The sequence below is a fragment of the Rhinopithecus roxellana genome, chromosome 20, assembly GCF_007565055.1.
Source record: "Rhinopithecus roxellana isolate Shanxi Qingling chromosome 20, ASM756505v1, whole genome shotgun sequence".
Lineage (NCBI taxonomy): Eukaryota > Metazoa > Chordata > Mammalia > Primates > Cercopithecidae > Rhinopithecus > Rhinopithecus roxellana.
This window is the reverse complement of record NC_044568.1, coordinates 68,546,415-68,559,572: the sequence shown is the minus strand read 5'-3', so window position 1 is coordinate 68,559,572 and position 13,158 is coordinate 68,546,415. Positions and strand designations below refer to the sequence as shown.

Genomic DNA, 13,158 nt, shown 5'->3' with positions numbered 1-13,158 from the left:
TCAGCTCACTGCAAGCTCCGCCTCCCGGGTTCACGCCATTCTCCTGCCTCAGCCTCCCAGGTAGCTGGGACTACAGGCGCCGCCACCTCGCCCGGCTAGTTTTTTTGTAGTTTTTAGTAGAGACGGGGTTTCACCGTGTTAGTCAGGATGGTCTTGATCTCCTGATCTCGCGATCCGCCCGTCTCGGCCTCCCAAAGTGCTAGGATTACAGGCTTGAGCCACCGCGCCCGGCCTCAACACCCTTTCTTAATAAAAACAAAATAAAAATAAAACAAACTCAGGAAACTAGATCCTCAAGATCCTCAAGCTGATAAAAGGCATCTACTGAAAAATTATATTTAATTGTGAAAGACAGAATGCTTTCCTCCTAAGATTAGGAACAAGACAGGGATGCTCACTTCACCATTTCTATTCAACACTGTACTGAAAGTCCTAGCCAGTGCAATAACGCAAGGAAAAAAGTGGCATACAGATCAGGAAGAAAGGTGGAAGCAAAGCTGTGCCTATTCGCAGTTGACATAATTATTACACAGATAATTCTAAGAAATCCACAAAATAATTACAGGAACTATAAGTGAATTTGGCAAGGTATAGGATACTAAGTCAATGTACAAAATCAATTATATTTATCTAGACTGGCAGCAAAGAATTGGAAAATGAAGTAATTTCATTTATAGGGGCATTAAAAAACAAAATATTTAGAAATAAATTTAACAAAAGAAACTGAAGATGTCTACATTGAAAACTACAAATTTAAAAAAATTGAAGTAAATGGTTTATGAAACGTAAGGTTTTTAAGATGTCTTTTTTCTGTAAATTCATCTATAAGCCCTTTTGCAAAAATTAAGAAGCTGATTTTTTTTTAGAAATAGGGTCTCACTCTGCCACCCAGGCTGGAGTGCAGTGGCACAATCATAGCTCACTGTAGCCTCCAACTCCTGGGTTCAAGCAATCCTTCTGCCTCAGCCTCCCAAGGAGCTGGGACCATAGGTGCCCACCATCATGCACAGTTAATTTTTACATTTTTTAAAGAGATACCGCTAGGCGCGGTATCTCACATTTGTAATCCCAGCACTTTGGGAGGCCGAGGTAGGCGGATTGCTTGAGATCAAGAGTTTGAGACCAGCCTGGCCAACACGGTGAAACCCTGTCTCTATTAAAAATACAAAGAAATTAGCTGGGAATGGTGGTGGGTGCCTATAATCCCAGTTACTCGGGAGGCTGAGTCAGGAGAATTGCTTGAACCCGGAAGGTGGAGGTTGTAGTGAGCCGAGATCACACCACTGAGCTCCAGCCTGGGTGACAGAGCAAGACTCTGTCTCAAAAAAAAAAAAAAAAAAGAGATGAGGTCTTGCTATGTTGTCCAGGTTAGTCTTGAACTCCAGAGCTCAAGCAATCCTTGTGCCTTTGCCTCAAAAGTGCTGGGATTACAGGCATGAGACACAGTGCCTAGTAAAAAATAATAACCTTTATTTTTGTAATAATTTTAGATTTATAGAAAAGTTGCAAAAATAATACAGTGAGTTTCTGTATACTCACTCAATTTCCCGTAATGATAACATTTTACATTACCATAATATGTTTGTCAAAAGTAAGAAGTCAACACTGGCACCTTACTGTTTTATTTGGATTTCGCTAGTTTTTTCCTAGTGCCCTTTTTCTGTTCTAGGATCCAGTCCAGGATACTACACTGCATTTAATTGTCACGTCTCCTTAGTTTACTTGAGTCTGTGACAATTTCTCAGTCTTTCCTTTTTTTTTTTTTTTTAATGAGCTTGACAGTTTTGAGGAGTACTGGTCAGGCATTATGTAGAATGTCCCTCAGTTTGGGTTTACCTGATGTTTTTCCCATGCTTGAACTATGGTTATGAGTTTTATGGAAGAATGCCACAGTGGCAACATGCCCTTTTCATCACATCACACCAGGTGCTGTCAACACAATTTATTGTGGCGATGTTTTAATTTGATCACTTGGTCAATAAGCTGATTTTAAATAGTATGTGGGGCCGGGCACAGTGGCTCATGCCTGTAATCCCAGCACTTTAGGAGGCTGAGGTGAGTGGATCACCTGAGGACAGGAGTTTGAGACCAGCCTGGCCAGCATGGTGAAACCCCCTCTCCATTAAAAATACAAAAATTAGCCGAGTGTGGTGGTGGGGGCCTGTAATCCCAGCTACTCCAGAGGCTGAGACAGGAGAATCTTTTGAACCTGGGAGGTGTAGGTTGCAGTGAGCTGAGACTGTACCATTGCACTCCAATCTGGGTGACGAGAGTGAAAAAAAAAAAAAAAGTCCGTGGAAATACAAAGAATGTCGAATAGCAAAAATAATTTTCAAAAGTTAAGAGCAAAGCCTTAAGACTCATATTACCTGATTTAATGCCTTACTACAAAGTTACAGTAGTCAAGACTGTGGAACTGGCATAAAGATAAACAAATAAGTCGTTGGAACAGAATAGAAAGTTCAGAAAGAGAACCACACTTAAATGATCAATCAATTTTTGACAGAGACAGGAAAACAATTGAAGGTGGAATTGTGTTTTCATCAGATGGTGTCGGAACAAGTGGGTAGTGGATATCCGCATGGAAAAAAAGAGGCTAAGAAACCTGCCCAAGGTCACCAAGTATGTGAGTGGTAGGGACAGGTATTCCAAGCCAGACTTTCCGGCTAACATGTGCTATAAATTGTGAATATAAACTTATAACCAAAACATTTAGGTCACAATAATTTTTCAGTGTAAAATTCAATTTGAGGATATACTATTTAAAAATGTCAATGTCATGAAAGCAAAAGCAAAGTTAAGGAAATGTTCCAGGTTAAAGGAGACTCAAGAGACTTAGATAAGTGCAATACATGATCCCCAACCGGATCTTGGATCATACAGACACACTAAAATTCCACAGAGGACAAGAATGCAATAATGGAAGATAATATGGAGAGTATGTTAGAGAATAGTTTTGTGTGAATGTTAAATTCTCTGAATTTGAAAATCATACTGCAGTTATGTAACAATATGTTCTTATTTTTAGAAGATACATGTAGAATTATTTGGCTGTAAAGGGTGGGTGATGTCTGAAATAGTTCTGCACTATTAACAACAACGATCAAAATATACATGGAAAAAAATCAAATATTGAAAAATGTTAACAATTGGTAAACCTAAGCTAAAAGTATGCGGTCATTCATTGTGTTATTCTTGTAACTTACTTGTTAGAAATTCTAAAAAAAAATTTCAAATAAAATGTTACATGTATGTATTACTTAAGTGCTAGACTTTGTAATTTTTTATTTTTATTTACTTATCTTTTTTGAGACAGGGTTTCGCTCTGTCATCCAGGCTGGAGTGCAGTGGTGTGATCACACCTCACTGCAGCCTTGACTTCCCAGACTCAAGCCATCCTCAGATCTCAGCCTCTCAAATATCTGGGATTATAATTGTGTGCCACCATGCCTAGATAATTTTTGTATTTTTTGAAGAGACAAGAGCCTCACTAGTTGCCCAAAGTGGTCTTGAACTCCTGGGTTTAAGCGATCTGTCCACCTTGGCCTCCCAAAGTGCTGGAATTACGGGACTTGAGCTGCTGCATTCAGCCTGTAAATGTTTTTATTTCTTTCAGAGATTTTGTTTCTTATGTTATCTCTCTACTCCCAATGCCTATCCTAAGACTTGTAACAGTAAATAGTAAATGTCTGGAATAAATGTAAATATTTGAATCTGGAGTTTATGGAGGATCCTAAGAATCTTGTGAGACTGCTCTCATCGTGTCAGCCTAACCAGGGAAGTAAATTCTGTAAAGTTAAAATTTATAGATGTAGCAGGTTTCCCAAAATAGTAATATGCTTTCTTAGGTACTACAAAGGAATGGAACTACTGGAGCTCAGAACGGTAGGAGAAGTTTGAAAATAGAAGAAACCGAAGAGGAATTTGAAAAGCCAGTAGGCATTGAAAGGAAGAGGAGTCCTTGGGACAGCAATTGCGGGTAGAGCGTGGAGTATCCCATGTTTCTACCACCATTCAGAATCCGATTTTCGAACGAATTCTGTGATGATCAGGATCGATCTGCACTATTTTCATCTCTACGTGATCTGAAATTAACTTGGTGGACCTGGAATGACCACAGATGTGGTTTTAAACCAGCAGGTTTTGGAGTCAGGGCTGGTGCAACAGGCTTATAAAGGGAATGGTGGAAAATATTAAATGTTAGTGAAAGAGGTTGCGAATGGCTTGTGGACACCCCTGAACGGTAGACTGCGAGAGTGACAAGATGGAAATGACATTATAGGAAGAGCAATCTGTCAGTTATAATGGCAGTTAAAAAGTGGCTCACAACACTGCACCTTAACCAAACTTGGAATTCCAAAGTGCCGGGACCGCTATTGGAGAGCAGTTAAGTTCAATTCTGTTTTAGATCACGTAGAGACTAAAATAGTGCAGATTGATCCTGATCATCACAGAATTCGTTTGAAAATCGGATTCTGAATGGTGGTAGAAACATGGGATACTTGGCACGCTCTACCCCCAATTGCTGTCCCAAGGACTCGGGACAGCAATTGCCTTTCTAATTGGCTACCGTGTTTAGCGATTACTATGCGCCAAGCGCTTTACAGGCACTCTCATTAAAATAGGCAAACCGGGCCAGGCGCGGTGGCTCACGCCTGTAATCCCAGCCCTTTGGGAGGCCTAAGCGGGGGGATCACCTGAGGTCAGGAGTTCAAGACCAGCCTGGCCAACATGGTGAAACCCCGTCTCTAGTAAGAATACAAAAATTAGCCGGGCGTGGTGGCGCATGCCTGTAATTCCAGCTACTCGGGAGGCTGAGACAGGAGAGTCGCTTGAAATTGGGAGGCGGAGGTTGCAGTGAGCCAAGATCGCACCACTGCACTCCAGCCTGGGTGACAGAGCGAGACCCTGTCTCAAAAAAAAAAAAAAAAAAAAAAAGAAAAAAGAAAAAAAAAAAAGGCCAACCCATTTGTAAGAGAGAGCTTATCAAGCCCATTTTACTGATGGGGAAACTGAGGAGAGACGGGATTGGCCAGATCACGACCTGGAGGCAGCAAAGATGTAAAATCAGGGCTGGGATACAAGCTGTGCCGGTAGTGTAGGGGAAACTAGCTTCCTGAGACTCAGGAGAAAGCCACAGCGATGGGAAGGGAAGCGGAACACTGGAGACCCTAAAGGCCCACAGGCTGAGCGAAGGGGAACCTCTCCTGAGGTGACAGCTGTCTGCACACCTCTTTTCGGCGCCAGTCCAAAAATCGCGGTATCTGATTGGCGAGATTGGAGGGGCTGAACGACCTTAATTGGTTAGTTCGACCTCGAACCAGACTTTCGCCTGGAGGATCTGGCGAGGAGTGGGCGGGACTTCTAACTGAGTCACTCGTTTCATTGGTGAAAAGAAAACGAACCAGGCACTATTCGGAAGTGTGATTGGCTGTTGCTAGGAACCGTCTCAAGGCCTTATGGGCCCTGGTTACGGAAGCCGAGGAAGGCTGAGAGCGGGCTCTCCAGGAAAGTAGTCGCGGAATCTCAGTTAGCGGTGGAGAGGCGGTATGTCCGGTTCAATGGCGACTGCGGAAGCTAGCGGTAGCGATGGGAAAGGGCAGGAAGTCGAGACCTCAGTCACCTATTACCGATTGGAGGAGGTGGCAAAGCGTAACTCCTTGAAGGAACTGTGGCTTGTGATCCATGGGCGAGTCTACGATGTCACCCGCTTCCTCAACGAGGTGGGGCCTGGGAGGTGGGAGGCCTCTGGAGCTGCTGGGGCGAGGGGTGAAAAGGCTGTGTGGAGGGTATGTGGGAAGGAAGGGAGGCTTGGCTGGGGGCGATAAGGCGTACGAAAGGGATCACGACCCTCAGAGGGAAACTGGGGTGGGATTGGGGAGAAGGCTTTAGTTTGCAAGCATTTCCAGTCAGCTCCGAGTTCTGATGCCTTATGAAATATCATGTATTACTTATGTGTCGAGCACTTGCTGTGTGCTCAGCTAAACTCTAAGCCATCATTATCTTTATTTTACAGAAAGGAAAACTGAGGCTCACAGGTTGAGAACTCTCAAGGCCATGCAGTTAACGGCCTAGATCCATTGAACCTAGATCTGAAGTGCACCCACAGCTGTGCTTTTCCAGTGTGCCTTCTGAAGTAATACCGTTTTTGGTTTTTGTCTTCTAGAGTAGAAGCTGAGATTTCTCTTCGCACGCTCCCGCATCTTGATTATGCTTCCATTGTTTTTTTCCCCCTAATCTGAGTTGACCTTGAGGCCAGAAATTCATAAATCAACCTTTTTTTTTTTTTGTCATTGACTCATGTTTTGTCATTTTTCTTAAATATTCAAGCCTGTTTTATTTAATCTTCAAGCCTGTTGCATTAGATCTCATTTTAAAAATTATCTTTGAGACCATGGTGCAACTAATTTTTTTTTTTAATTAAGGAAACAGGATAGACTTTTACAAATTTAAACTAACTTTATTGAGGTGTAATGTACATACGTAAATTGTGCCTATCTAAAATGTACATTTTGCTGAGTTTTGAAAAATGTATTCATCCATGTTAAGACATAAACCATTTCCGTCACTCTAAAAAGCTTCCTTTCCCTTTGCAGCCATTCTCTCCCAACCCCAGGCAACTAGTGATATGCAGCCACTAAAGATTGGTTTGAAGCTTTGATTGTGTGTGTGCCCGTGTGTGTGTGAGATCATTTTATTTTGAGCAATAGATTAATGACTTGTGAAAGTTCACTTCTATTTCTCTGAAGCAAATATACTAGTGAAATATTTTTTCGATTAATTTGGGGCCTAAAAGAGAAATCTCTGCATCATGACTTTTAATTCTAAAAACTTTCAAAATGTAAAAGTTTCCCCCAAAGAACATTATTTTTAATAAATCTTAATAGTGAACAATAACTTAACAAACTCAGAATTTAGTAACTTCTTGCATTTGTATGGTGTATGGCATTTTATGCTTTTAAAAGTGCTTTCTGGCGGGGTGCGGTGGGTCTCGCCTGTAATCCCAGCACTTTGTGAGGTCGAGACGGGCGGATCACGAGATCAGGAGATCGAGACCATCCTGGCTAACACGGTGAAACCCCGTCTCTACTAAAAATACAAAATATTAGCTGGGAGTGATGGTGGGCGCCTGTAGTCCCAGCTACTTGGGAGGCCGAGGCAGGAGAATGGCGGGAACCCGGGAGGCGGAGCTTTCAGTGAGCTGAGATCTGAGATCATGCCACTGCACCCCACTGCACTCCAGCCTGAGACTCTGTAGTCCCAGCTACTCGGGAGGCTGAGGCAGGAGAATCACTTGAACCAGGGAGGCAGAGGTTGCAGTGAGCCAAGATCGCGCCATTGCACTCCAGTCGGGGCGACAGAGTGAGACTCCAAAAAAAAAGCGGGGGGGGGCTTTCCCATTATTTCATCTTCAGAACAACTAGTGGAGGGTGTCTTGGATAGTGGTGATTTTTATTTTAACAGAGGTACAAGTAATAGGTTCAGAGAGACCCTGGTCATACAATCAGTTAGTAGCAGATTTGACAGATCTCTTGATTTCTCTTGTCCGCATAGCATTACTTCAAAATTCTAGCCTTAGCTATGACTTCTGGTATTTGCTTCATAATAAGTTTCATGCTAAAGCATGGTTTATAATGGGTAGAAAATCAAGGTTTTTGGCCGGGCATAGTGACTTATGCCTGTAATCCCAGCACTTTTGGAGGCAGAGGCGGGCAGGTCACCTGAGGTCAGGAGTTCGAGACCAGTCTGGCCAACATGGTGAAACCTCATCTCTGCTAAAAATATAAAATAAAGCCAGGCGTGGTGGCACCTGTGATCCCAGCTACTTGGGAGGCTGAGGTAGGAGAATCGCTTGAACCTGGGAGGCGGAGGCTGCAGTAAGTTGAGGTGGTGCTGCTGGACTCCAACCTGGGTGACAGAGCGAGACTCTGTCTCAAAAAAAAAGAGAAAAAAAAGAGAAAAGAAAATCATGTTTTTCATTTGTGGTTTTATCTCTCCCCATTTTTTTTCTTGATTGATTCAGAATAGATGGTGAGCTTGGAGGGAATACTCAGCCCTTACAGACAGCATTAATTCAGTCTCAAGTAATAGTTGCTACCTGTTTCTTTTTTTTTTTTTTTTTCCTCTGTGAAGATTCCAGAAGTAACTAACCTGTTTCAACCACATGCTGATATAGCCAGAGACATCACTAATGTGCCAAAGTTTCCCTTGGAGCTTGAGCTGCAGATCTTTACCTGCAGTTTTGTTTTTTTTGTTTTGTTTTTTGAGACAAGGTCTTACTTTCACCCAGGCTGGAGTGCGGCTCCCTGCAGCCTCAGTCTCCTGGGGTCAAGTGATCCTTCCATTTCAACCTCCCGAATAGTTAGGAAAAGGTGTGCACCACCGCACCTGGCTAATTTTTTAAATTTTTTGTAGAATTGGGATCCCACTATGTTGCCCAGTGTGGTCTGGAACTCCTGGGCTCAAGGGATCCTCCTGCCTGGGCCTCCCAAAGTGCTGAGATTACAGGTGTGAGCCACTGCACTCAGCCTAATTAGCTATTCTTATTTAAACTATTCTGTTTTCTTGTTCATTCCAAGCCTACTCATTCATTCACTTGTTTATTAAGCCTTTACTATGTGCCAGACACTGTTCTAGGTGCTGGGGATTTAGTAGTGAATGAACAGCTATGCCCTCATGGAGATTACATGGCACAGGAGGCAGATAATAAGAATAAATAACTAAAATATATACTATGTTAGGTAGTGGTGAGCACTAAGAAGAAAAATAATACAGAGGGCTGGACACGGTGGCTTACGCCTGTAATCCCAGTACTTTGGGAGGCTGAGGCGGGTGGATCATGAGGTCTGGATCCAGAGCATCCTGGCCAACATGGTGAAACCCCATCTCTACTAAAAATACAAAAATTAGCTGGGCGTGGTGGCATGTGCCTGTAGTCCTATCTACTCGGGAGGCTGAGGCAGGAGAATCACTTGAACCCAGAAGATGGAGGTTGTAGTGAGCCGAGATTGTGGCACTGCACTGTAGCCTGGTGATACAGCGAGACTCCATCACAAAAAAAAAGAAAAATAATACAGGGAGGAGGACTGTGGAATGTGTATGTGGTGTGAGGAGGAGGGTTTGAAATTTTAGCAATGGTGGCGAGATAACTTTATGAAGATGACTAAGTAAAAGCCAGGAGCAAAGTGAGGGAGCTAGCCATGAGGATATCTGTAGGAAGAGCTTTCCTGGCAGAGGAAACAAGTTCAAAGGCCTTAAGATGGGAGGATGTCTGGTGTGTTTGAGGAACAGTGAGGGAGGCCACAGTGGTTGGATACTTGCAGATGAGATCAGAATGATCAGGGGAGGGCAGATCACATGCAACTTCCTTTTAGGAAGGACTTTCGCTTTTATTCTGAGATGGGAAATCACTGGAGCAGAAGAGTGACATGATGTGACTTAATGGCTTAATGGGATCATTCTGACTACATTGTTGTGAAAGACTGAAGGAACAGTGTGTCTGGAGTTGGTTCCTTCTGGTGGGTTCTTGGTCTCGCTGACTTTAAGAATGAAGCCATGGACCTTCACCGTGAGTTGTTACACCTCTTAAAGGTGGCACGGACCCAAAGAGTGAGCACCAGCAAGATTTATTGTGAAGAGTGAAAGAACAAAGCTTCCATAGTATGTAAGGGGACCTGAGCAGGTTGCTGCTGCTGGCTGGGGTGGCCAGCTTTTATTCCCTTATTTGTCCCCACCCACATCCTGCCGATTGGTCCATTTTGTAGACTGCTGATTGGTCCATTTTACAGAGTGCTGATTGGTTCATTTTTTACACAGTGCTGATTGGTGCATTTACAATTCTTTAGCTAGACACAGTGTTGATTGGTGTGTTTTTACAGAGTGCTGATTGGTACATTTACAATCCTTTAGCTAGACACAGAGCTCTGATTGGGCCGTTTACAATCCTCTAGCTAGACACAGAAAAGTTCACCAAGTCCCCACTCCACCCAGGAAGTCCAGCTGGCTTCACCTTCTCAAGAGGACAAGGGCAGAATTGAGGAGCTCAGTTAGGAGGCTGTTTTAGTAATTAGGCAAGAGATAGTGGGTTGGACCAGAACAAGTGTCAGATTTTGGATGTGTTGTGATGGAAGAGCCAATAGGATTTAATGGTGCGCCAGATTTGGGGAATGAAAGAAAAAGGAGTCAACGATAACACCAAAGTTTTTGGCTTATGAGTCTTCAAGAATTGGGTTGCTATTAGGTGAGAGAGGGAAGACTTACATTGGCGTTCATCCTTCTCTTTCCACTCTGATGTCACTTTGGGGCCCCTCCTTTAGCAAGGGGTTGCTAATCTAAGTGTCCTGTGTCTGTAGGTTACCATTTTTTTTGATTGATGACTGGTTAGAGTGTAATACTGGAGTTTGAATATGGTAGTTTAGAATTGGTAATATAATTGAATTATCTTTCCCTAGCAGATTAATTTTGCATTGTTTGAATCAGTGCATTCGTAAGTTGTTGAAATCATGAATGAAAGTAGAGCATGTAATTATCTTTCCACTATTTAGTAGTTTAGAAAAATCACATAAAAATGATTGTAATATCTTATGACATTGAATAGAAAATATCAAAGTGCATCTCTCTTATCAAGAGTAAAATTTTGTGAAACTTTGTTCAGTTATATATAATGTCTTTTTTTTTTCTTTTTGGAGACAGTCTGGCTCTGTTGTCCAGGCTTGAGTGCAATGGTGCCATCTTGGCTTACTGCAACCTCTGCCTCCTGGGTTCAAGCAGTCCTCCCCCCTCAGCCTCCCGGGTAGCTGGGACTACAGGCATATATTACCACACACAGCTAATTTTTTTTGTATTTTTTTGTAGAGATGGAGTTTCATCATGTTTCCCAGGCTGGTTTCAAACTCTGGGCTCAAGTGATCCACCCGCCTTGGCCTCCCAAAGTGTTAGGATTACAGGCATGAGCCACTGTGCCTGGCCTATAATGTCTCATGTATATGGTGTTTACTGGATTGCAGTGTAAAATTATTTTCTTACTGGGTATCACAAGTGAAAATTTGGAAGCCATTGACTTGTATATAGATAACCATTTGTCAAAAAAGTGACTTGAAGTAACATTGTGATTTTTTTTTTTTTTTGAGACAGAGTCCTGCTCTGTCACCCAGGCTGGAGTACAGTGGCCGGATCTCAGCTCACTGCAAGCTCCGCCTCCCGGGTTTACGCCATTCTCCTGCCTCAGCCTCCTGAGCAGCTGGGACCACAGGCGCCTGCCACCTCGCCCGGCTAGTTTTTTGTATTTTTTAGTAGAGACGGGGTTTCACCCTGTTAGCCAGGATGGTCTCGATCTCCTGACCTCGCGATCCACCTGTCTCGGCCTCCCAAAGTGCTGGGATTACAGGCTTGAGCCACTGCGCCCGGCCACATTGTGATTTTTTAAACTTTTTTTTCTTTTTTTGAGACGGAGTTTTGCTCTTGTCACCCAGGCTGCTGTGCAATGGTATGATCTCGGCTTACTGCAACCTCTGCCTCCCAGATTCAGGCAATTCTCATGCTTCAGCCTCCTGAGTAGCTGAGATTACAGGTGCATGCCACCACGCCCGGCTAATTTTTCTGTTTTTAGTAGAGATGGTGTTTCGCCATGTTGGCCAGGCGCGTCTTGAACTCCTTACCTCTGGTGATCCACCTACCTGGGCCTCCCAAAGTGCTGGGATTACAGGCATGAGCCACCACGCCCAGCCCTATTTTAAAACTTTATATGCGTATTTATTTATTTATTTTAAGATGGAGTCTTGCTTTGTCACCCAGGCTGGAGTGCAGTAGCATTATCTTAGCTCACTGCAACCTCTGCCTCCTGGGTTCAAGTGATTCTCCTGCCTCAGCCTCTGGAATAGCTGGCACTACAGGTGCCTCCCACCACATCTGGCTAATTTTTATGAGATAGGGTTTCACCATGTTGGGTAGGCTGGTCTCGAACACCTGACCTCAAGTGATCTGCCCACCTCGGCCTCCCAAAGTGCTGGGATTACAGGTGTGAGCCACAGCACCGGCCTATAAATGTTTTTAGAAACTGTCACCATAAATGAGAATATTACTTTAGGACCCATCTTGTAAATGAGATAACATTTTATTAACCCAACAACTATTTGTTAAGTTCTGTGTAGTAGTAGGCCTTGGTGGTGTATAAAAATAAATATGGAACCCCAGCCTGGGCGACAGAGTGAGATTCTGTCTTAAAAACAAAACAAAGCTGGGTGCAGTGGCTGACACCTGTAATCCCAGCATTTGGTAAGCCAAAGTGGACAGATCACTTGAGCTCAGGAGTTTGAGACCAGCCTAGGCAACATGGTGAAACCCCATCTCTACAAAAAATACGAAAATTAGACGAGCATGGTGGCATGAGCCTGTAGTCCCAGCCACTCAGGAGGCTGGGGTGGGAGAATGGCTTGAGGCCAGGACATCGAGGCTGCAGTGAGCCGAGATAGCGCCACTGCACTCCAGCCTAGGTGACAGCGAGACCCTGTCTCAAAACAAACAAACAAAACAAAAAAACCCCATGATACTGCCTTCTTGAAGCTACCATTCTAGAGGAGTCAAAACAAAAACAGACAGATGAAATAATTTTAAATCGTGGCACTTTTATGAAGAAAACAAACGAGAAAGAAAAATCAGGCAAGATTTAATTTAATAAGAGTGATCGGGGAAAGCCTCTGTGAGAAGATAATTTTTAATTGAGCTGGCGGTCATGAACCTGATTTGGAAAGAATACAGAAAAGAGCATTCCAGCAGCATTTGAAGTCAAACAAGAGTTTGGCACATCAGTGGGACTGAAAGAAGCTGTGTCTGTAGTGAATGAAGGACAAGAATGGCCAGAGAGCTAGGTGGGAGCCAGGACATGCAAGGTCAGGTAGGTAGTTTGGATTAGATCCAAAAGATAATAGAAAACCACTGACATGTTTTAAGATGAGGGATGGCATTGAAGCAATTTACAGACTGTCCATGACTACTATGGCTTGACTTAAAATTTTTTGACTTTACCATGGTGTGAAAGTGACATGTTAGTACCCATGCAACCATTCTGTTTTTCACTTTCAGTATGGTATTCAATAAATTACATGAAATATTCAACACTTTATTATAAGTTAGGCTTCATGTTAGATGATTTTGCCCAAC

At 43.2% G+C, this 13,158-nt stretch overlaps 1 protein-coding gene across 1 annotated transcript in view; it reads left to right on the top strand.

The window, feature by feature from the left end:
• Positions 1–5,366: 5,366 nt before the first annotated feature.
• LOC104655878 (cytochrome b5 type B) overlaps positions 5,367–13,158 on the top strand; it is a 42,976-nt gene continuing 35,184 nt past the window's right edge. Inside the window, exon 1 of the mRNA XM_010355416.2 lies at positions 5,367–5,723. Within this exon, the coding sequence (XP_010353718.1) occupies positions 5,550–5,723 (174 nt within the window). The 5' untranslated portion in view covers positions 5,367–5,549. The remainder of the gene's footprint in view (positions 5,724–13,158) is intronic.